The sequence below is a fragment of the Gigantopelta aegis genome, chromosome 1, assembly GCF_016097555.1.
Source record: "Gigantopelta aegis isolate Gae_Host chromosome 1, Gae_host_genome, whole genome shotgun sequence".
Classification (NCBI taxonomy): Eukaryota; Metazoa; Mollusca; class Gastropoda; order Neomphalida; family Peltospiridae; genus Gigantopelta; species Gigantopelta aegis.
In genome coordinates, this window is record NC_054699.1 from 7,873,044 (window position 1) to 7,897,930 (window position 24,887).

Below are 24,887 nucleotides of genomic sequence, written 5' to 3' on the forward strand. Positions count from 1 at the left end.
TGAAAACGGACCCCAGTTGAAAAAATGACCCTGGTTCAATATTTCCACGTTGAATGGGTTCTGAGATTCTAGCTCAGCACCAACCAGCCAGAGGACCCGTGTAAGTAATATAATTATAGAAGCTGGTGGGTGAATCTCAACAAATCAGGTGCGGATCTAGCATCTTAAAGGTGTGAGTGGGTGGGGGGGGGGGGGGGCAGTAACATCAGTGTCGTGTCGTTTGGGGGATCATTTAAGTATTACGTAACGCTAGAATGGGTTAGGTGGTTGTAGGTCCAAACGTTATGTAGCATTACTGGGAGAGGCGGGTGTATATGTCTCCAAGCGTTACGGGGTTGTTTTTGTTGTGTTGTTGGGGGGGGGGGGGGAGGCGGGAGGGTGTTGAGGGTATGGTCTATCGTTACAGAGTTACAGAGGGCAGGATGTCTAATTTTGACACAAATAGTGTTACGTAATATTTTAACGATCCCTTGGTGGCATTTATAACAAAGTAAAATTTGTATGTTTAACGACATCACTAGAGCACATTGATTTATTCATCGTCGGCTATTGGATGTGAAAAAATATGTAATTTTGACATAGTCTTAGAGAGGAAACCAGCTACATTTTGTCATTAGTAGCAAGGTATCTTTTATATGCATCATCCCAAAGACAGGATAACACATACCACGGCCTTTGGTGGCCATATGTTTGACATCCAATAGCCGATGATTAATAAATCAGTGTGTTCTAGTGGTGCCGTTGAGCAAAACAAACAAACATTGATACACCATTCGTGGCGCGTCGGCTGGAACGAGAAATTGTCAAGAATCATATGCCTCGACTAGGTTAATTTCGATATATGTTTGTGGTTATATCTATATCGTTTGTAGGTTCACGTATGCTGTCCTGGGCACACACACACACACACACACACACACACACACACACACACACACACACACACATCTGCGCTAAGTTCGGCCAACTGTTTGTCGCCAACGCTTGCAAGTCAGTGTTTTACGCCACTCATTAAACCAAATAACCACCACGGAAACCAGTAAAATAAAATAGTTTGCAAGCGTTTAGAGAAAACCGGCTGTTGGACACAGGCCTGGGGCACGTTCAGAAGGGCGATAGCTCGGTTTTTGTGCTTAACATTAAGTGGATTTGATAGGACAGAACACGACGATACCAGTCAAACTGTTAACGTGTGTCTGAACGGTTGGTTAAACTCGTCTCAGAGGTGTGTGTGTGTGTGTGTGTGTGTGCGTGCGCGCGCGCGCGTCTGTGTGCGTGCGTGCCTAGGACAGCATCATTGGACCTTCAAAGGATATACCAACAAAAATATATTGAAATGAACCGAGTCAGGGCATTTGATTGTGAACAATTATTTCTCGTTCCAGCCAGTGCACCACGACTTGTATATCAAAGGTCGTGGTATGTGTCTCTGAGACTGTGTGTCAAAATTACTAAATATTTGACATTCAGTAGTCGATGATTAATAAATCAATGTGCTCTAGTGGTGTTGTAAAACAAAACAAAATTTAACCTTTTGGTACACTGGCTAGATCGTCATTTGCTATAAGTGCTCACCGGATACATGTACAGTCAAACGTAATTAGTTGTCCTCTCTAAGTTTGAACGACACCACTAGAGCAGAGAGGGAACCCACTAAATTTTTCCCACTTGTAAATGAATCTTTTATATCCCATTAAAGACAGGATAACACATACCACGACCGTGATTTCAATCGAGGTGCACTGGCTGGAACGAGAAATTGTCCATAAGCAAAACAAACTGATTTCAATATATTAGAGGAACCCCGGATACATCGTTCATATTAGTAGCAAGGGATCTTTAGATTTATTCATCGTCGGCTATTGGATGTGACAAATTAGGTAATTTTGACATAGTCTTAGAGAGGAAACCAGCTACATTTTGTCATTAGTAGCAAGGTATTTTTTATACGCATCATCCCAAAGACAGGATAACACATACCACGGCCTTTGATGACCATATGTTTGACATCCAATAGCCGATGATTAATAAATCAGTGTGTTCTAGCGGTGTCGTTAAGCAAAACAAACAAACACTGATACACCATTCGTGGCGCGTCGGCTGGAACGAGAAATTGTCAAGAATCATATCCCCTGACTCGGTTCATTTCGATATATGTTTGTGGTTATATCCTTTGTTCCTTTGTAGGTTCAAGTATGCTGTCCTGGGCGCGCGCACACACACACACACACACACACACACACACACACACACACACCACCTGAACCAATTTCAGCCAATTGTTTGTCGCAAGCGTCTAGTGAAAACCGGCTGGCTGAACACAGGCCTGGGGCACGTTCAGAAGGTCGATAGCTCGCTAAACTGGGTTTTTTGTGCTTAACATTAAATGGATTTGATGTGATAGAACACGATGATACCAGTCAAACTGTTAGAGTGTCTCAACGGTTGGCTGAACTTGTCTCAGGTGTGTGTGTGTGTGTGTGTGTGTGTGTGTGTGTGTGTGTGTGTGTGAGAGAGAGAGAGAGAGAGAGAGAGAGAGAGAGAGAGAGAGAGAGTCTGTGCGTGCGTGCGTGCCCAGGACAGCATCCTTGAACCTTCAAAGGATATAACAACAAAAATATATTGAAATGAACTGAGTCAGGGCATTTGATTGTGGACAATTTTTCGAGATAACACATACCACGAGAAATTGTCCAGAATCAAATGCCCTGACTCGGTTGATTTCAATATATTAGAGGAACCCCGCTACATTTTCCCATTAGTAGCAAGGGATCTTTTATATACACCATCCCACAGGCAGGATAGCACACACCACGGCCTTTGATATACCAGTCGTGGTGCACTGGCTGGAACGAGAAATAGGCCAATGGGCCCACCGATGGAGATCGATCCTAAACCGACCGCGCATCAAGCGAGCGCTTTACCACTGGGCTACGTCCTGCCACATCCACCCCCACCCCTACCCCACTCCCTCCCACCCCCACCCCAACCAAATAATAGAGGAGTCTAGTCTGAAATGCGTGTCTGAGACTGTTTTTAGAAATAGTTTTCTAATCTTGTTTACACTACACCAGACTGCAACTTGAGTATTTCTAAAGCTTCTGCATAGGAAGGCGGCGGCTCGGGCACCATATGCCTGTTATCAATTTCTCTTTGAGTACTCCGTCCACTTATGACGAACACGCTCGCCTCGGGTGTTCCCGTCCTTCCCGAACATCCCCGTCTTTCGTTATTACGCACAGCCGAGTGGCAAACATCATTTCCGGAACTATTTCCGACTCCTGGAATAGGAGAGCTCGTACCGGAAGAGCTGCTAACTTCCAGTGAGGACATTTCCGGGAGACTAATGGCGGCCGTATTTCCGACTCTTCGCGTTTCATTGTTGCACACCTCGTCGTAGCTCGGAGGTTGATCGGTGCTCTGTACATCGCGCGAACGTTTTTCTTTCTGCCTTCGTTCTCGACAGGCGCGTAGAAAGTGAATGGACATCACTCCTAGGATGGGTACCAAGACCGATAAGCTGGCTATCAGGGCTATGAATCCGCCGTCCGATGAAATCTTCGAGTGCTTTTCATCTGGAAAATAAACGTAAACACATCATGGATAAGCCTGTTTTTCCCGTACGGCGTGCTTGATCATTCAATGGATTTAAAGGGACTTAGTGTTTTTAAACACTATGGTATATGTTTTACATAGACCCTAGTTTTTAAACACTATGGTATATGTTTTACATAGACCCTAGTTTTTAAACACTATGGTATATGTTTTACATAGACCCTAGTTTCAACCCGTAAAAATGGACACTAAGTTTGGTTAATTTACAAACCTGTAACAAATTTGGATACAACAGTGAAACTAAGAGTTTGTGACGTTGAAATACTCTTAAAAATAGACTAAAACGCGACTCCATAGCCGTTACTTTTCAGACGCACGTGCGTTTTTAATAATACGAAAAATGCATTTTGTGGTATTAGAAACATCAGGATGATCAGAAACGCTTCGGTTGTATGGAAATGGATAATCTAAACAATACAATATAAGTAATGTTTGATTTCAGTGATCATAAACGGCTCTAATAGTGAAAAATATGCTATAGTGTTTAAAAACTAGGGTCTGTCCCTTTAAGCATGATAATGAAACAGAAATTAATAAAAACTGTGTAGCCTTACAAATGAGCCAGTCTCTTCTCGCATTATAGTAACTCGAAAACAGCTTAGACTCCTGTGCAGCTATTCCGAACGGACATAGAAAGTGTGGTTCTTTCTACGTTCAAAAATTGTTACATTACCCTATATATAGTGTGGTGTAGCTGGTGTTCAAAACTTGTGGTACCATGTTTCAACCATTTCTCAACCGAAATAGTGTAACAAATGGATACATATACCAAAAATGTATAACCTACCGTATGCGATAAATCCTGATTGAAGTACTTGCGTCATTATTAACAAAATAGATCTTTCAACAACCTTCAAAACTTTCCCCGCCATTTTAAATTTGCTAAATAGAGGGAAGCAACTCGCCTTGTACATTAAGAAAAGTAATGACTTAATGTGCGCCATGCAGTACTGTGTAGCATACCTAAGTTAAAGTTTATTTGTGTTTAACGACACCACTAGAGCACATTGATTTATTAATCATAGGCTATTGAATGTCAAACATTTGGTAATGTTTTACATATAGTCTTTGAGAGGAAACCCGCTATATATTTTTTCCATTAGTAGGAAGGGATCTTTTATTATTTATATGCACCATCCCACAGACAGGACAGCACATACCACGGCCTTTGATATACCAGTCGTGGGGTGGGGAAAAAAACAAATCAGAGAATGAGTCCACAGAAGGGGTTCGATCCTGCGACCTCAATATATCGAGCGGTGACGTAAAGATGATGTGATCATGTCGGCGATCTTAATGATGATGATTATGGTGATGCTGATCACGATGACGATGATGATGATGGTGATGACGATGATGATGATGATGACGATGATGATGGTGGTAATGAACACGATAACGACGATGATGCATGGTGACCACGACGATGACGACGATGACGATGATGATGACGACGATGATGATGATGACGACGATGATGACTATGATTATGATGATGAAGACGATGATGATGGTAATGAACACGATAACGTCGATGATGCATGATGACCATGTTGATGATCGATTACGGAGAGTTCTTGCCATGAAGCTTGCAAGTCTAAAGCAGCCCATACACGATCAATTTAATTGACAATAATATTGATACAATATTATTGATGAATAATTATTGGCCACCAATGACGTAATTATTTACACAATATTTTAAGTCATTTGTCATCTAGCCATTGCTCTAAGCTATTGCCTTTGCTTTTGATAAGCGAAAACATAAAAAAACATGGTCCAAACATCAGTTAGTGCAGAGAAAAAGGTTTGACCATGTTGAACTGCCAAAGGAACTTAGAACAAATGAGCAGGCGTATTGTCGAAATTGTCTTCGTATGGATGAAATAGCAAATCATTATTAAATAATATAATTAACATTTTATTCATAAAACACTAATTTGTCTAATTTTGCATTAATGTTGACATCAATAGGTAAATATGAGAAAATGCTTTTGAAAAACAAGAAAACATAATTCAAAGTTAATATATATTTTAATAAAAATAAAAGAAACAAAGCAGACAGTGAATTGATAATTTTATTAATGGTATATATTTATAAAGAAGAAGAAATTTTCTCTCCTCTTCTTTGTCCTGCCTGGACATGTTTATCCTTAGATGACTGGCTTCAGAATGAAATAGTGTGCAATAATTTGACAAAGTGCCATCAACGACACAACAGAATTGAGAAACTTTCAATAAATATCTACCGATGTTTGATTCTGTCAATATATTGTGTCAATCAAAAACTTACTTCAATATCACACACTAATGATAAATAATATTGTCAATTTTTATAATTGACAATATTATTGTCAATAAAATTGATCGTGTATGGGCTGCTTAATAAAACAAATAGACACACAGACACAATAACAAGAAAACACTTCGAGAGTTCAGTGACTCGCGCTACCTGTAAGTCTATTTGTTTACACGCCCCGCAGTGCACTGACCTGCATGCTTGACTCGTCCAGATAATAGATCCATCACGTGTACACATGAAGAGGTCCAGTGACCCGTGGTCTGTACAGTACGTTAGTACAATACAAGATGTATGTCACGTCCGTGCAGTAACACACGACACACTGGTGTTCCCCGTCATTATGATTTTCTCATTCGCAACACATCCATAACGTGTATACTAAGGCTAATCCAGATAGCTTTTACAATATCGAAGTGCGCAACACAGAGTCCAAAGGTAATTTAATACACGAAATTCTCTATTATAATGCATTATTTTCCTGTTCCAAACAGTGATCCATAACTTTTATATCAAATCTCAGCAACAAAACAATTAATAAGGAAGGAAGGAAATGTTTTATTTAACGACGCACTCAACACATTTTATTTACGGTTATATGGCGTCAGGCATATGGTTAAGGACCACACAGATATATAGAGAGAGGAAACCCGCTGTCGCCACTTCATGGGCTACTCTTTTCGATTAGCAGCAAGGGATCTTTTATATGCACCATACCACGTCCTTTGTTACACCAGTTGTGGAGCACTGGCTGGAACGAGAAATAGCCCAATGGAAAACCATTAATAAAATCAAAAACATATCTGTACACAAAACTGAGTCCAAAAACCATTTAATACACGATATTCTCTATTATAATGCGTTGTTTCCCATTCCCATTCTATTACATGTTCTCAACATCAAAACATTTAACATGTTCAGTATATTCAAACTTGTATATCGTATATAATAAAGAAAGAAATGTTTTATTTAACGACGCACTCAACACATTTTATGTACGGTTATATGGCGTCAAACATATGGTTAAGGTCTACACAGATATTGAGAGAGGACACCCGCTGTCGCCACTTCATGGGTTACTCTTTTCGATTAGCAGCAAGAGTTCTTTTATATGCACCATCTCACAGACAGGGTAATACATTCCCGGCCTTTGATGTACCAGTCGTGGTGCACTGGCTGGAGCGAGAAATAGCCGAATGGGCCCACTGACGGGGATCGATCCCAAACCGACCGCGCATCAAGCGAGCGCTTTGCCACTGGGCTACGTCTCGCCCATTACAAAAAATAAAGTCAAATTGCTACTCTATACGATGATATTTAGTATGTACTGTTGGACGCTACAGCCACTGATCCATAGTTGTCTCACCAGAGAATATTTCTATACTACCTGATATGTTCTGTTACGTCGTTTCGCGTTACAACCAAACGTCCAGAACTGACTCACCAAAGGCTGTTTATTTAAAATGTGATAGTTTCTGTTATGTCGTGTCCCGTTACAACCAAGCGTCCATAAATGGCACACCAAAGGCTGTTTATTTAAAATGTGATATTTTCTGTTATGTCGTTTCCCGTTACAACCGAACGTCCATAAATGGCACACCAAAGGCTGTTTATTTAAAATGTGATATGTTCTGTTATGTCGTTTCTTGTTACAACCGAACGTCCATAAATGGCACACCAAAGGCTGTTTATTTAAAATGTGATATGTTCTGTTATGTCGTTTCTCGTTACAACCGAACGTCCATAAATGGCACACCAAAGGCTGTTTATTTAAAATGTGATATTTTCTGTTATGTCGTTTCTCGTTACAACCGAACGTCCATAAATGGCACACCAAAGGCTGTTTATTTAAAATGTGATATTTTCTGTTATGTCGTTTCCCGTTACAACCAAACGTCCATAAATGGCACACCAAAGGCTGTTTATTTAAAATGTGATATTTTCGGTTATGTCGTTTCGCGTTACAACCAAACGTCCATAACTGACTCACCAAAGGCTGTTTATTTAAAATGTGATATTTCCTGTTATAATATATTATAATCATTTTACAACCAATTGGCCAATAATTAACTGACAGCAAATGCTATTTATTTTTAAAACAAGTTTATTTTGTTTAACGACACCACTAGAGCACAAAGGATTTATTAACCATTGGCTATTGGATGTCAAACATTTCGTAATATTGAGATATAGTCTTAGAGAGGAAACGCACTACATTTTTTTTTTCCATTAGTAGCAATGGGTTTTTTGTATGCACCATCCATTAGACAGAAGAGCACATACTACGGCCTTTAATATACCAGTCGTTGTGCACTGGCTGGAACGAGAAATAGCCTAAGGAGTTCACTGTCGAGGATCGACCCTAGACCGATCGCGCATCAGGCGAGCGTTTTACCACTGGGCTACGTCCCGCCCCTGCTATTTATTTAATGCTTGATTTTTTTTAATTAAAATATATCATTTCCCGTTGGAACCAATGGCCCATAACTTATACAGCAAATGTTTGTTATTTAATACATATTTTCTATTAAAATTTATTATTTCCCGTTACAACCAGTTCTCTATAACGGACATACTTTAAAACATGACATCTGCCATCATATTTTGTTTATAATTGAAACAGAATAAGTGGTGTATTTTATTGCGTGTTAAATTATTTGAATCTCTTTTGAGGTAATATTTATATATATTTTATATAGTCACTCACAATTTGTTTATCTCTCTGTCTTAATTTTCCCATAATTTTTTTTTTTTAATTTACCTTTAACTGGTACATGTATATCAAAGCTATTTAAATGATCGATGGTTACCGAAAGTCGCACCGTGTCAACCCGCCATTAGCTGTATGTTATTCATGGCGTATTTAGTATCTGAACATTACTGCTGTGTGTAAAGCCGCGGTCTCGTGCCATATTTAACTTTGCTTAAGGGCATTTGTATCGTACTCCGGGTTTTTGAAACACGATGACATCCATTATAGTGTGGCATGTTTACTATAGCATACAGCCGGTTAGGCGTTTTTTATGTCCTTTTACTCGCAAAATCAAATTCACCTTACAACAGTCATTTATCTGTTGTATATCGTATGCCTTAAGTTAATCAGGGGCGGATCCAGTAAAAAAAAAAATATTGTTTTTATTTTGTTTGTTGGGGGTGTGTGTGTGTATGTGTGTGTTTTTTAGGGGGTGATTATGGTAAATTGGGCACATGGACAAACTCATGAAAATGGCAACCCAATTACTTTTGTTATTTTAATTAGAAAAAAAAAGAGGTACTTGAATATATTTTGGGGGTCAGCTCCTCTAGTCACCGTAGATACGCCTCTGGTTATTACTACTGTTTGTCATTGTTCGCGCTCGCGCTGTGCCAAAACCGCTAACATGAAAGTTAAAAAGTTTGTTTTGTTTAACGACACCACTAGAGCACACTGATTATGAATCATCGGTCTCGGTGGCGTCGTGGTTAGGCCATCGGTCTACAGGCTGGTAGATACTGGGTTCGGATCCCAGTGGAGGCATGGGATTTTTAATCCAGATACCGACTCCAAACACTGAGTGAGTGCTCCGAAAGGCTCATTGGGTAGGTGTAAACCACTTGCACCGACCAGTGATTCATAACTGGTTCAACAAAGGCCATGGTTTGTGCTATCCTGCCTGTGGGAAGTGCAAATAAAAGATCCCTTGCTGCTAATCGGAAAGAGTAGCCCATGAAAGTGGCGACAGCGGGTTTCCTCTCAAATCTGTGTGATCCTTGACCATATGTCTGACGCCATATAACCGTAAATAAAATGTGTTGATTACGTCGTTAAATAAAACATTTCTTTCTTTTTCTTTCTAACATGAAAATTAAAAAGTTTGTTTTGTTTAACGACACTAGAGCACACTGATTTATGAATCATCGGCTATTGGATGTCAAACGTTTGGTAACATTAAAACCCAAAGGACGAGACCCGCTTCTTTTTGCCATCATCCAGGTAACTACTACCAAGCATAATCTCACAGACAGGATAGCACATATCATGACCTTTGATATACCAGTCGTGGTGCACTGGTTTGAACGATATATAGCCCAATAGGCCCACCAACGGGAATCGATCACAGAGCCACCGCGCATCAGGCGAGTGATTTACCACTGGGCTACTTCCCGTCCCGCGAACATTAAAACCCAAAGGACGAGACCCGCTTCTTCCCTCATCCAGGTAACTACTACCAAGAATAACATTAAAACCCAAAGGACGAGACCCGCTTCTTCCCTCATCCAGGTAACTACTACCAAGAATAACATTAAAACCCAAAGGACGAGACCCGCTTCTTCCCTCATCCAGGTAACTACTACCAAGAATAACATTAAAACCCAAAGGACGAGACCCGCTTCTTCCCTCATCCAGGTAACTACTACCAAGAATAACATTAATTTAAACACAAACTCTATTCTTTTAAACATAAGTACGAGACGAGGAGAGAGGAAGAGGGCGGGGGATTAACTGGCCAATTCCCCACCCCACCCCCAGTGCTGGAGATATTCGGGCAATCCATAAAAAAAAACCCAAAAAAAACCCACACACACACACGAAAATACATAGTATTTTGTTTGCAACCTTATTTAGCTGTTCGGTAGTACGACAAAACATTTTGGTAATATGAATAAACGTTAATGTTTGCCCGATTTTGGATGACAACATTCATCCATATTAGCATTACTACCAAACAGCTATACAGAAAAAAGAAAGAAATGTTTTATTTAACTACGCACTCAACACATTTTATTTACGGTTATATGGTGTCAGACATATGGTTAAGGACCACACAGATATAGCGAGAGGAAACCCGCTGTCGCTACTTCATGGGCTACTCCTTTCGATTAGCAGCAAGGGTTCTTTTATATGCACCATTCCACAGACAGGGTAGTACATACCACGGCCTTTGAAATACCAGTCGTGGTGCACTTGCTGGAACGAGAAATAGCCCAATGGGCCCACCGACGGGGATCGATCCCAGACCGACCGCAGTTATACAGGGTTTCAAACAAATCACTAAGCATTTTTACATGGATTTTTATAAATAATATTGTCGGTAGAATTAAGGAAATGCATGGTGAAAAGGTTTCAGTCCAGCTCATTTTGCCCGAATTTGAGTATTTGTTCCAGCGGCAAAGTAATGTAATAAACCGATCACATTACAGAACGTACTCGCCCATGAAGTTTACAATTCGCTGTATGCGCCCAAAGCAATACTTTGTCTTATTATTCGGCACGTAGCATGCCTTTTGTCGCTAAAACACGTAAATTTATTCTTTAAAAAGGGTCTTAATTATTCATCGAAAACATATAACTGCAGAATACTAAAGACATTATTTTTTTAATGATTCAAGGGCGTTGTCTTGGGCACGCAATCCCGGTGTTAGGAGACCTCATAGCAAAGATTTAGTCAAAAGATAAAAGGTAAAATCAAAGTAAGATAAAGTGCAGAAGAAACGCGTGTATCTGTAAGATGAAGGAAAAGAACAACAGAAGAACATCAAACTCTTTATCAAAAAGGCAATTGGCCGATAGACTGGTTCTTCGCAATGACCAACTGGTTCGTCGTGAAATCGTAATCTCGAGGAATCTCGTTATGTCCGAGAACTAGGCAAGCAGTAGTTAAATAAACGTAATATCATTTTGAACATCATTTCCAGTCCTGGACAGGAGATCTGGCGCAAATCAGAACTCGTGCCCAGAATGGACGTGCCTGAATCTCCAGTGGATATGGGCACGTTAATGGAGTTTTCCTTCCTTTTTCCTTCGTTCAACAAATTTGCTTATTAAATTAAAAAATGAGTAAATAAATGATAAAAAAATAAATATTAATAAACATAAAATGGATGGATGAAAGGATGGCTAGATGGATGGATGCCAGCCTATTAAATTACTTGCCTATCATAAAAAAGGAATACTTTAGGATATATACTACCAAATCAAACCCCAAAGACGACAATAGTAACATATGTGGCTAAAACTCCAACCTGCAGCGTATCAATCGACATAAACGCCACGGATATAAATACTACCACCCCTCACCCTTAATGTGAATGAGAAACAATTGGGAAGATGTTCATTTCTGAGATAACGGGTAGCATCTATGACTACCCTAGTTACGCACAAAAGTCGAGTACGCTGTTTTACAGGTACCCTATACATGTTTCAAGCACAAGGCTACTTGACACTGTGGTACTAGATGAAATAAAATTGCATACATTTTTTGCCCAGATGAAACTTTTTTTTTACAACCAACACACTCACATTTATCACCAATCACAGGACTTGTGGTGTTCACTTCTCTATCAAAAGTTGGGTACACATCGAACTTTGACCCAGTCGGAAGTTATTTGGTTTAGTGCTACCTATACAATCTATCAAATATGATGCATCTTTGACCGAAATGATGGCTGATGCTATTACATGTTTTGAACTTGTGCATATCTTTCTATCTATTTTGATGAAACATTGTTTCGTCGTTTTAGATGAAGTGACAGACTTGACAGCTGTGGTGGCATTACTCATGGCGGATGTCGCATGTGGGGCAGGATACGCACATGCACCAATTTGTCAAAAGAGCATTTCAATGGGGAGAAAAAAAGAAAGGGAAAAAAGGGTATTTGAATATGTTATGGGGAATGGGTCCCCTGTCACCCCTTTGGATCGGCCTCTGAAAACGTGAATTAAGTGTAATTAGTGCAAATTGGCGCTGCGACCTCACCTGATTTGTCACAAGAATATCGTATTTCGTAATCACGACAGTTGACCCCGGGGCGCTGCTCTCTGGCAAGGCAGACAACTCCGCTCTGGTTACACGGCGTTGACAGGAAGTTGTCTGCCACGTTCCTCGCATCACTGAATAGAGTAATCGTGCCTACCACGCGGCACTGCGTTCTCGTAGACCTATGTATGCAGCGAGGTTTACCTGTCTGAAATATTGACACAAATATCACATAGGAGCTATTTTCAGAGAAGCAACACATACATGTATACAATTTTTATTTTTATTAAATAATAGGTGTACACCAGAACTCTTTTAACGACACCACTAGAGCATATTGATTAATCAATCATCGGCTATTAGATGTCAAACAAGTGTGACTCGTGGTCATCAGGGGAAACCCGCTACACCTTTCCGAATGCAGAAAGGGATCTTTTATATGCACTTTCCCACAAACAGGATAGCACATACCAAGGCCTTTTATGTACCAGTCATGGTGCACTGGCTTTAAGTTTATGGAGGGCATGGTGCTAATAGCTAGCCCTCATTAGCTGAGGCTACATATACGACCGTCGTGTAGATGGCCAGCCCTCATTAGCTGAGGTTACATATACGACCGCCATTCAAATAGCCAGCCCTCATTAGCTGAGGCTACATATACGACCGTCGTGTAGATAGCCAGCCCTCATTAGCTGAGGTTACATATACGACCGTCGTGTAGATAGCCAGCCCTCATTAGCTGAGGCTACACATACGACCATCGTGTAGATAGCCAGCCCTCGTTAGCAGAGGCTACATATACAACCGTCGTGTAGATAGCCAGCCCTCATTAGCTGAGGCTACCTATACGACCGTCGCGTAGATAGCCAGCCCTCATTAGCCGTGGCTACATATACGACCGTCGTGTAGATAGCCAGCCCCCATTAGCTGAGGCTACGTATACGGTCATCGTGTAGATAGCCAGCCCTTATTAGCTGAGACTACATATACGACCGTCGTGTAGATAGTCAGCCCTCATTAGCTGAGGCTGTATAATACTTAACTGTTAAGTAACAAAAATTGCTACCTCCATTATGATCATAATATTTATAGAATTCATCTTTGATCGCAATATTTAGCATGATGTGTGTACTGAAGTCGAATGGACCTGAGAGCAAAAAATTTCTTGTGAAGTTAAGTTTGTTTTGATTAACGACACTACTAGAGAACATTGATTTATTAATCATAGGCTATTGGAAGTCAAACATATGGTAATTTTGACACAGTCATAGAGAGGAAACCCGCTACATTTTTTCCATTAGTAGCAAGGGATTTTTTATATGCACCATCCCACAGGCAGGATAACACATACCACGGCGTTTGATATACCAGTCGTAGTGCAGTGGCCCACCGACGGGGATCGATCCTAGACCGACCGTGTATCAGGCGAGCGCTTTACCACTAGGCTACGTCCCGCCCCTGTGATCCTTGTGAAGTGCGAGATCCTTGTGAAATGCAAGATCCTTATGAAGTGCGAGATCCTTGTGAAGTGCGATATCGGATAAGTACAAAGAAGGCGGACGGCAGTACAAATTAAAATAGGGGAAACGGTCAGAACTATCAGAAACTGTTAAAATGGATTTCGCATTATATTATACATTACAAACATCAATATACATATTATATTGAATGTCACTCTCCTTGAATACATGTGTGTGTGTGTGTGTGTGTGTGTGTGATTGTGTGTGTGTGTGTGTGTGTGTGTGTGCGTGCGTGCGTGCGTGCCATGCATGTTTGTATTTATGTGTGTATGTGTATGTGTGCGCGCTTATGCGTATGTGTGTGCGTGTCATGCGTGCATGCCGTATATATGTGTGTGCGTGCGCGCACTTATGCGTATGTGTGTGTGTGCGCGCTTATGCGTATGTGTGTCGTGCGCGCGCTTATGCGTATATGTGTGCGTGCCATGGGTGTGTGCCGTGTGTGTGTGTGTGTGTGTGTGTGTGTGTGTACACGTCTGTATAACTATAATATATTAGGCGTGTGCGTTTTTAAATATGCCGTATATATGTGTGTGTGTGCGTGCGCGCGCTTATGCGTATGTGTGCGTGCCATGGGTGCGTGCCGCGTGTGTGTGTGTGTGTGTGTGTGTGTGTGTGTGTGTATGTGTGTATGTGTCTGTTTGCACGTCTGTATAACTACAATATATTAGGCGTGTGCGTTTTTAAATATAGTGATCTAATTATAGATATCAATGATAGAATTTATGTTCAACTATAGGCCTACTAACAAAGTGCTGCTTCCGGGCTCATGCGAGTTTATTACGTTTGTAAAATGTTAATACAGCTTTAAAATATGGGAATCACGTCAAACTCAAATCCGTACATAAATGTATATATTAATACAGATAGGTTTTTATAACGTCTGTGTTCCTCGATAGAATAGCCTGGCCTTGTCCAAGCGAACAAATGTATTCATAGTTGATGTTAACACAGCGATCACTGGGGCGTTTGCTGAAGGGGGTGTCGAGGATTCGAACGAATCTCCCCCACTGCTTACAATATAACATTACGCTATTCATATAGGAAATCAGAAGACAAAAAAAAAAAAAATGTACTAGGTTCATAAACACCTCCTCCCCCCAGGTTCAGACAATGCTAGGCCTCTGGATAAAAAAAAAATGAAAATAAAACAAAAGAAAGGAATGTCGCCCCTCCCCCTCCCCCGCAAGCGGTTTAATCAGTAGCTAAAGTTATCATATATGCTCTGTGTACCAGTCGAGCGTCCAGGAATATATGCAGAAGAGGTGTAGACTGTGGCGAGCGAAGTTTATAGGGGGTCGAGTCATCATCCCCCCACCTCCGACTCAGCCCCACACCCACCCCCTGCACACGCACCGGTGTACGTTCCTCTGTACAGCTGACGCTCACTACCGCACCTGTGTACGTTCCTCTGTACAGCTGACGCTCACTACCGCACCGGTGTACGTTCCTCTGTACAGCTGACGCTCACTACCGCACCGGTGTACGTTCCTATGTACAGCTGACGCTCACTACCGCACCTGTGTACGTTCCTCTGTACAGCTGACGCTCACTACCGCACCTGTGTACGTTCCTCTGTACAGCTGACGCTCACTACCGCACCGGTGTACGTTCCTCTGTACAGCTGACGCTCACTACCGCACCTGTGTACGTTCCTCTGTACAGCTGACGCTCACTACCGCACCGGTGTACGTTCCTCTGTACAGCTGACGCTCACTACCGCACCTGTGTACGTTCCTCTGTACAGCTGACGCTCACTACCGCACCGGTGTACGTTCCTCTGTACAGCTGACGCTCACTACCACACCGGTGTACGTTCCTCTGTACAGCTGACGCTCACTACCACACCTGTGTACGTTCCTCTGTACAGCTGACGCTCACTACCACACCGGTGTACGTTCCTCTGTACATTCCTCTGTACAGCTGACGCTCACTACCACACCGGTGTACGTTCCTCTGTACAGCTGACGCTCACTACCACACCGGTGTACGTTCCTCTGTACAGCTGACGCTCACTACCGCACCGGTGTACGTTCCTCTGTACAGCTGACGCTCACTACCACAAGCGTTTGTTTGTTTTGTTTAACATCACCACTTGAGCACATTGATTTGCTAATAATCGGCTACTGGATGTCAAACATTGGTTAATTGCGACATATAGTCTTAGAGAGGAAACCCGCTACATTTTTCCATTTTGTAGCAAGGGATCTTTTATATACACAATCCCACAGATAGAATAGCACATACCACGGCCTTTGATATGCCAGTTGTGACCTGCACTGGTTGGAACGAGAAATAGCCCAATAGGCGCACTGATGGGGATCGATCCTAGACCGACTGTGCATCAAGCGAGCGCTTTACCACAGGGCTACGTCCTGCAATTCCAAATTCACGTAGGCTACACGGATCACGTGCGCAGTTCGCAGACATGGCAGACACATTATTTAGATAATAATTCATAGATTTATGGATTCACGGAAAACCGTTCATACGGAAAGTAGCTAAAATCCTTCTTTTTAAAAAAAGACAATTTAATGCTGCAGCTGCAAAATTATATTCGCGTTTCGTTTTGGTGTGCAGTATATTACTGGTGGGTTAATGGTGGCGTGATACCCATATTTTAAAGTACTAGACAACGTAAAACTAATGTTACGACATCTGTAGCGTGACCGATGAATGCGGAAAAAAAAAAAAACACGGAAGAAATGTACGATAATGTAAATTTAAACCAGCCAAATTTTTTATGTCAGCGTTTACTGCTTAATATCTGGCTCATGAAAAATTTATTGTTGGGGGCGGAGGTGACAAGTTTATTTTGGGAAATGTTTTTGTATTCTATTTAAGGATCAATCAGCCTTTATGCATGTCTAATGTTGTGGACACAGACAGACAGAATTTATTTTTATAACATTTCACTTTTTGTACAAATTGAGAGAAGGTACAGCAACAACAACAACAACAAAATAATACAACTGTCACAATATATAAAAGTACACAAACCACTCCTAATTATACTAAACCAACAGCCGACACACTAGATCAATAACCGTTACTTGCACAATGTCACAATATATAAAAGTACACAAACCACTCCTAATTATACTAAACCAACAGCCGACACACTAGATCAATAACCGTTACTTGCACAATGTCACAATATATAAAAGTACACAAACCACTCCTAAGTATACTAAACCAACAGCCGACACACTAGATCAATAACCGTTATTTGCACAATGTCACAATATATAAAAGTACACAAACCACTCCTAAGTATACTAAACCAACAGCCGACACACTAGATCAATAACCGTTACTTGCACAATGTCACAATATATAAAAGTACACAAACCACTCCTAAGTATACTAAACCAACAGCCGACACACTAAATCAATAACCGTTACTTGCACAATGTCACAATATATAAAAGTACACAAACCACTCCTAAGTATACTAAACCAACAGCCGACACACTAGATCAATAACCGTTACTTGCACAATGTCACAATATATAAAAGTACACAAACCACTCCTAAGTATACTAAACCAACAGCCGACACACTAGATCAATAACCGTTGCTTGCACAATGTGCTGAGGTATTTTAAAGTGACAGACACTGGTTTTTAAACACTACGTCGTATTATTCACCACTAAAGCCGTTTTTGATCATTTAAATTAGAAATACTTAAATTGTATTATTTAGAATATTCACTGGTTCTTGTCATCCAGGTTTTTGTAATACCGTAAAAATGCAGTTTTCACCATTCTAAAAACGCACGTTCGTCTGAGAATTAATGGTTATCGAGACAAGCTCTAGTTACGTTTAAACATCACATACTTTAGCTTCTCTCTGTTCTAACCTTGTCAAAATGTGTCTTGTAGCTTTGTAGATTAACTAGACATGAGCTGACACTTTTTTTTCTTTTTTATTATTATTATCTATTTATTTTTGTAGTTGTTGTTGGGTGGTGGGAGGGTTGTCCATTGTTTTGTGGTGTGTTTTTTGTTGTTTTAATTCGTATTTGGGTTTTTGGAGGGGGGCTTCTTGGTTTTTTTTGTCTGGTATTTTATTTGTTTTTGATACGGGATTTTTTTATTTTTTTTTATTTTTTTTTTTGGAGGGGGATTTAGTTTTGCTTTTGCTTTTTTGTTGTTATTGTTTTTTGTTGGGGTTTTTTTTTGGGGGGGGGGGGGGGGGTGGTATGTTTTGTTTTGGGGGGTTGGTGGTTTTTTGTTTGGATTTGTACCGCGGTACAGGATCCCACCCAGATCGAATTTTAGTGAGAAGGTGCAAAGTTGCTACACTGGCTTCTCTCTCACTAACCACTAACAACTATCCATTAAAGGGACATTCCTGAGTTAGCTGCAACTGTTAAGATGTTATCGACTAACAGAGACTAATTATATATCAAATGTATTTTTCTGCATAAAATATTAGTGGTTGTAAATTAAACGTATTTCTGAGCGTTCTAACATTTTTACTAGGTTAAATTTCATTTTATTTACCAAAATATTATTTTTTCGTACGTACGAAAAAGTATTTGAAGACAAAATCCAGTTTGGGCTTCTTACAAATATTAAGACGACCAGAAACACATTGAATATACAGACACTGGTATTCTAAACAAGACAATATATTTAATTTGTAAGTGTAATCGAAGAAATATTTTATTAGTCAGAAACATCTTACAATGCATCAAACTCAGGAATGTCCCTTTAACCCATGTCCTGTAAAGCCGCTACACTGACTTCTCTCTCACTAACAACTAACAACTATCCATTAACCCATGTCCTGTAAAGCCGCTACACTGACTTCTCTCTCATTAACAACTATCCATTAACCCATGTCCTGTAAAGCCGCTACACTGACTTCTCTCTCACTAACAACTAACAACTATCCATTAACCCATGTCCTGGAAAGACAGGCCAAATAAATGAGATGTGTTTGAACCTTAATTGGATATGGACAAAAAAACCCATTATTTTCTTTGTTTATTACCTGTCTAATTATCTGTAGTATTTCCTCATCATCGCCGTCTGCAGGTGAGTCAGTGTTGTACCACCTGCTCCACGAGTCTCTACCTGTAAACATACTTGGGATTATTAGAAAGGTTACAGAATTATCATTCGGGGGAGTGTGAGTGTGGTGTACCACCTACTCCACAATTTTCTACCTGTAAACATACCTGGCAGCATTAGGGATGTTACGGAATTACCATCGGGGAGAGGGGAGTGTAATGTACCACCTACTCCACAATTCTTTACCTGTAAACACACATGGCAGCATTAGGGATGTTACGGAATTACCATCGGGGATGAGGGGAGTGTAATGTACCACCTACTGCGCAATTCGCTACCTGTAAACACACCTATCGGTAACATAGTAAACATAGTATACATTAGGAAGGTATCAGAATGATCATCCGGGGAAGGGGTGCCATCTGCTCTGACGCCTCTACCTGTAAACACACCTGTCAGCAGTAGTAACCATTAAGGAGGTTCCACAATTATCATCCGGAGGGTGATGGAAGTGATGTAGCACCTGGTCTCATTCTCTACCTCCCATTGGGCTATTTCTCGTTCTCGCTAGTGCACCATGACTGGTATATCAAAGGCCGTGGTATGTACTATCATGTCTGTGTGGTGATGCATATAAAAGATCTCTTGCTACTAATGGACAAATTTAGCGGGTTTCCTCTCTAAGACTATATGTCAAAATTACTAAACGCTTGCGATCAAATAGCTGATGATTAAAAAACAAGGTGCTCAAGTTGTGTCGTTAAACAAAACAAACTTTATCCTTCATTTTCTACCTATAAACACCTGTCACTATGTACTAGTAAAGATAGTGTACGTTAGGAAAGTTCCAGAATTATTATCCGGAGGGTGGTGGGAGTTAGCTAGTGGTGTATTACCTGTTCTACCATTCTCTACCTGTAAACACACCTGTCATAGGTTTTAAAGAAGGTACACCATAAATGGTAATTACAGTTACCCCCCCCCCCCCCCCCCCCCCCCCCCTTAAACACCGTCAGTGCCGTTATTAGCTTCCCGTTAGTTGAACGAAAGAAAGAAATGTTTTATTTAACGATGCACTCAACACATTTTATTTACGGTTATATGGCGTCAGACATATGGTTAAGGACCACACAGATTTTGAGAGGAAACTCGCTGTCGCCACTACATGGGCTACTCTTTCCGATTAGCAGCAAGGGATCTTTTATTTGCGCTTCCCACTGGCAGGATAGCACAAACCATGGCCTTTGTTGAACCAGTTATGGATCACTGGTCGGTGCAAGTGGTTTACACCTACCCATTGAGCCTTGCGGAGCACTCACTCAGGGTTTGGAGTCGGTATCTGGATTAAAAATCCCATGCCTCGACTGGGATCTGAACTCAGTACCTACCAGCCTGTAGACCGATGGCCTAACCACGACGCCACCGAGGCCGGTCGTTAGTTGAACAAAGACGTTAAACGAAATAAAATGAAAATTAGTTCTTTAGCACACTGATTTGGTAATTGTGACGTATAGTCTTAAAGAGGAAACCCGCTGCATTTTTGTATTAGTAGCTAGGGATATTTTATATGCACCATCCCACACACATGATAGCACATACCAAGGCTTTTGGTACACCAGTCGTGGTGCACTGGCTGGAACGAGAAATAGTAGCATTTGGCCTACTGACGAGGATCGATCCTAGACCGACCGCGCATCAGGTTTTACCACTGGGCCACGTCCCGCCCTCTTGGCACAAAATACGATTAAACAATAAAATGAAAACAAATCTGTAATTTTATCCAATATTTACACTGGAGACAACATTGATTTATTAGAGCACATTGAGTTATTAATCATCGGCTGTTGGATGTCAAACATGTCGTAGGCCTAATTCTGAAATATAGTCTTAGAGAGGAAACCTGCTAGACTGTTCCATTAGTAGCAAGGGATCTTTTATATGGACTTTCCCAGAGATAGGAAACCACACACCACGGCCTTTGACATACCAGTCATGATACTGCTCGGGGCATAGTAAAAAAAACAAAAATCAGAGAATGGGTTCATTGAGGACATTCGATCCTACGATGCTAGCATCATAGCCGAGCGCGTTACCGACAGAGCTAGAGCGTGTCTTCGATTACATAAAGATTTTAGCGCCATTCTAAAAATCATATACACCAACTTTGTCTTCATTTATGTTTTTAAGGGGCGGGACGTAGCCCAGTGGTAAAGCGCTCGCTCGATGCGCGGTCGGTCTGGGATCGATCCCTGTCGGTGGGCCCATTGGGCTATTTCTCGTTCCAGCCAGTGCACCACGACTGGTATATCAAAGGCCGTGATACGTACTACCCTGTCTGTGGGATGGTGCATATAAAAGATCTCTTGCTGCTAATCGAAAAGAGTAGCCCATGAAGTGGCGACAGCGGGTTTCCTCTCTCAATATCTGTGTGGTCCCTGACCATATGTCTGACGCCATATAACCGTAAATAAAATGTCTTGAGTGCGTCGTTGAATAAAACATTTCCTTCCTTCCTTCCGATTATGCAACGATTTTAGCGCCATTCTAAAAATCATATACAGCAACTTAGTCTTCATGTATGTTTTAAGAAGAAGAAGTAGGAAATATTTTATTTAACGACTCGCTCAACACATTTTAGTTATGGTTATACGGCGTCGGACATAGCCACACAGACACTTTATGGGCTAATCGTTTCGATCAGCAGCAAGGGATTTTTTATATGCACCATCCTACAGACAGGGTAGTACGTACCACGGCCTTTAATATACCAGTCGTGGTGCACTGGCTGGAACGAGAAATAGCGCAATGGGGCCACCGACGGGGATCGATCTCACACCGACCGCGAATCGAGCGAGCGCTGTACCACTGGGCTACGTCAAAGGATGCATTCTAAAAATCATATGCAGCAACTTTGTCTTCATTTATGTTTTGCGTTTGTTTGGGCAATTGTTTTTCTCTTCCTTGTAATAAATGAGTCCCAGCCACACACACAAGGTAATTCATCGAGCAAACATTATATTGGAGATAATGTCGTGATTCTCTTCACTTTACCTGATCGTGATAGACATTAGCAAATGAATCAATCTCCCGGACGAAATTACCGTTATTCAACCCGTGAAGTTATAGGTCACTAGAGGTTACGGTTGTCCCATAATTCACTCAATGGTATCACGTTAGTACAAGGTCGTTGGTTTTTTGGTTTTATGACAGCTTTATGTTGGGATAATTAATGCGTAGACTGGCACGGGCGTTGGAAGGTGCCAAAATGGGGGGGGGGAAGAGGGGGGGGGGGGCGCACACACATATAGAAATACATGTATAATTTTTATTTTTTTTAAACATCGCTGCTCTAACAAAATGGGGCACATGGACACACACACATGGTTGGTTGGTTGGTTGATTGGTTGGTATGTTTATTTAGTCTATTTATTAATTTATTTATTTATTCACTCATTCAATCATTTAATAAAAAAATTATTCTTCTTTAAATTATTTTATATATTAATAATTCATTTATTTGCTCCTCCAGGTTGGGATTGGGGAGTTTCGGCAAAACGTTTGGGTTTTTCAGTTAAAGAAATAATTTGTTCATGTTCGTTTTCATTGTCAATAGTTTTTTTTCGAAAATTCATATTTTAACTTGGAACAACCATACAAACATACAGAGACGTATGTACGGACGGACGGACGGACGGACTGGAAGAGATGGACGAACAGACAGATGTGTCTTTTCTACCGGCCTCGGTTTTGTAGTGGTTAAGCCACCGGATTTAAGGTTGGTAGATACAGTGTTCGTATCCTGGTGCCGGTTCCCGCCATGACCGAGTTCAACGACTCATTGAGTAGGTGTAAGGCCACTACACCGATGTCTCTCTCACTAACCACTAACCCACTGACCTGGACAGACAGTTCAGATAGCAGACGTTTCTGCCCAGGAGAGCGTGCTTCAACCGTAATTGGATAAAAGCACAAACATAAGAATAAATGAAAAGAAATGTTATTTAACCAATCTTGGAAGTGGCAGTCCTCCTGCAGACAAGGCAGGAAAGGCGTGGTGGTGCTCTCTCTCTCTCTCTCTCTCTCTCTCTCTCTCTCTCTCTCTCTCTCTCTCTCTCTCTCTCTCTCTCTCTCTCTCTCTCTCTCTCTCTCTCTCTCTCTCTCTCTCTCTCTCTTCGTTATCTATCATCTGCCAAATTCGATAGTATTGAAATCAATTGGTGCGAACAGACCTGTCCGTCTCAGCATTCGCACATTTACACTTTTCCGCATAAATCGTTCCGGGACCGATTTTGTCTGAAGCGACAATGGACGCGCATAAGGATTCCCATATACCATATATATATCCCTCTGTGTGTGTGTGTGTGTGTGTGTTTGTGTTTGTGTTTGTGTGTTTGTGTGCGGTTGTGGGTGTGGTTGTGTGTGTGTATGTTTGGTTGTGTGTGTGTGTGTGTTTGTGTTTGTGTTTGTGTGTGTTTGTGTGCGGTTGTGGGTGTGGTTGTGTGTGTGTATGTTTGGTTGTGTGTGTGTGTGTGTGTGTGTGTGTGTGTGTGTGTCTGTGTTTGTGTGTGTTTGTGTGCGGTTGTGGGTGTGGTTGTGTGTGTGTATGTTTGGTTGTGTGTGTGTGTGTGTGTGTGGCTGTGTGGGGCTGTGTGTGTGTATCGGACGGGGTGTATGTAGTTGTATGTGTGTGGTTGTGTGCGTGTGCTTGTGTGTGTGTGTGTGTGTGTGTCGGAGAAGGGATGTATGTGGTTGTGTGTGTGTGGTTGTTTGTGTGTGGTTATGTGTGTGTTGTTGTTGTTCTACACCCAGTTCTCGCCATTGTTAGCCACTCGCATTATTTTCATGACGCAATACATGGTATATTTACAGCATATGTGCGTGTGTATATATATATATATATATATATATATACATATATACATATATACATATACAGATATATATATATATATATATATATAGAGAGAGAGAGAGAGAGAGAGAGAGAGAGAGAGAGAGAGAGAGAGAGAGAGAGAGAGAGAGAGAGACACAGAGAGAGAGAGAGAGAGAGAGAGACACAGAGAGAGAGAGAGAGAGAGAGAGAGAGAGAGAGAGAGAGAGAGAGAGAGAGAGAGGGGGGGGGGGGAGAGAGAGAGAGAGAAAGATACATATCTTGAGTTGATACAAATAAGGTGATTACCCAAAAATACATAGATTTTGCCAAAATGTATAATTGTAATGTTTAATTTTTTTTTTAACAAAAGCTGTAATGGTCAAAAATAGTTTATAGTTATTAATAAATATTACGGATCAATGAGTTATGATAGCTATTATGTGTATATTGTGGCACTTACTAACGGTTGTACTCACCAGCTATTGTTGTTGAAACAAAGGCCACGAACCCTATCCATAAACAGGGAAGCATGCTGAATGAAGGGATTTCAGTGTCGATGAAGTATGCGCCGTCATTCAGCCTATCAGAGAAGCGTTCCGCTCCAGTGGTTATATAGCTTTCACAATGAAAGAAGAAGAAAAGTACATTGGCGTGTTCAGGACATTGAACGCTCGTGAACAATCGGACTGGTACTACAGCCTTCTATGGTATCGCATTCATATAACGCTTGCTAAACATATATATATAGATAGATCGATCGATAGATCGATCGATAGATAGATAGATCGATAGATCGATAGATAGACATAGATAGATAGATAG

At 41.0% G+C, this 24,887-nt stretch overlaps 1 protein-coding gene across 1 annotated transcript; it reads right to left on the minus strand.

Moving 5' to 3' along the window:
* Positions 1–2,969: 2,969 nt before the first annotated feature.
* LOC121387732 lies at positions 2,970–24,887 on the minus strand. The gene is made up of 4 exons (XM_041518963.1): positions 24,542–24,887; positions 19,173–19,255; positions 12,652–12,859; positions 2,970–3,575 (listed from the first exon to the last, which is right to left on the minus strand). The coding sequence occupies exons 1-4, from the start codon at positions 24,594–24,596 to the stop codon at positions 3,061–3,063; spliced, it is 861 nt and encodes a 286-aa protein (XP_041374897.1). The 5' UTR covers positions 24,597–24,887; the 3' UTR covers positions 2,970–3,060.

Bases quoted from the DNA above. Each gene is read 5' to 3' on its own strand.
- LOC121387732 (XM_041518963.1), bottom strand. From the start codon at position 24,596: ATGCTTCCCTGTTTATGGATAGGGTTCGTGGCCTTTGTTTCAACAACA. The intron at 12,860-19,172 runs GTAATAAACAAA...TCAATATTTCAG, and splicing joins TACTACAGATAATTAGACAG to ACAGGTAAACCTCGCTGCAT. The intron at 3,576-12,651 runs GTGAGGTCGCAG...TTTATTTTCCAG, and splicing joins ATATTCTTGTGACAAATCAG to ATGAAAAGCACTCGAAGATT.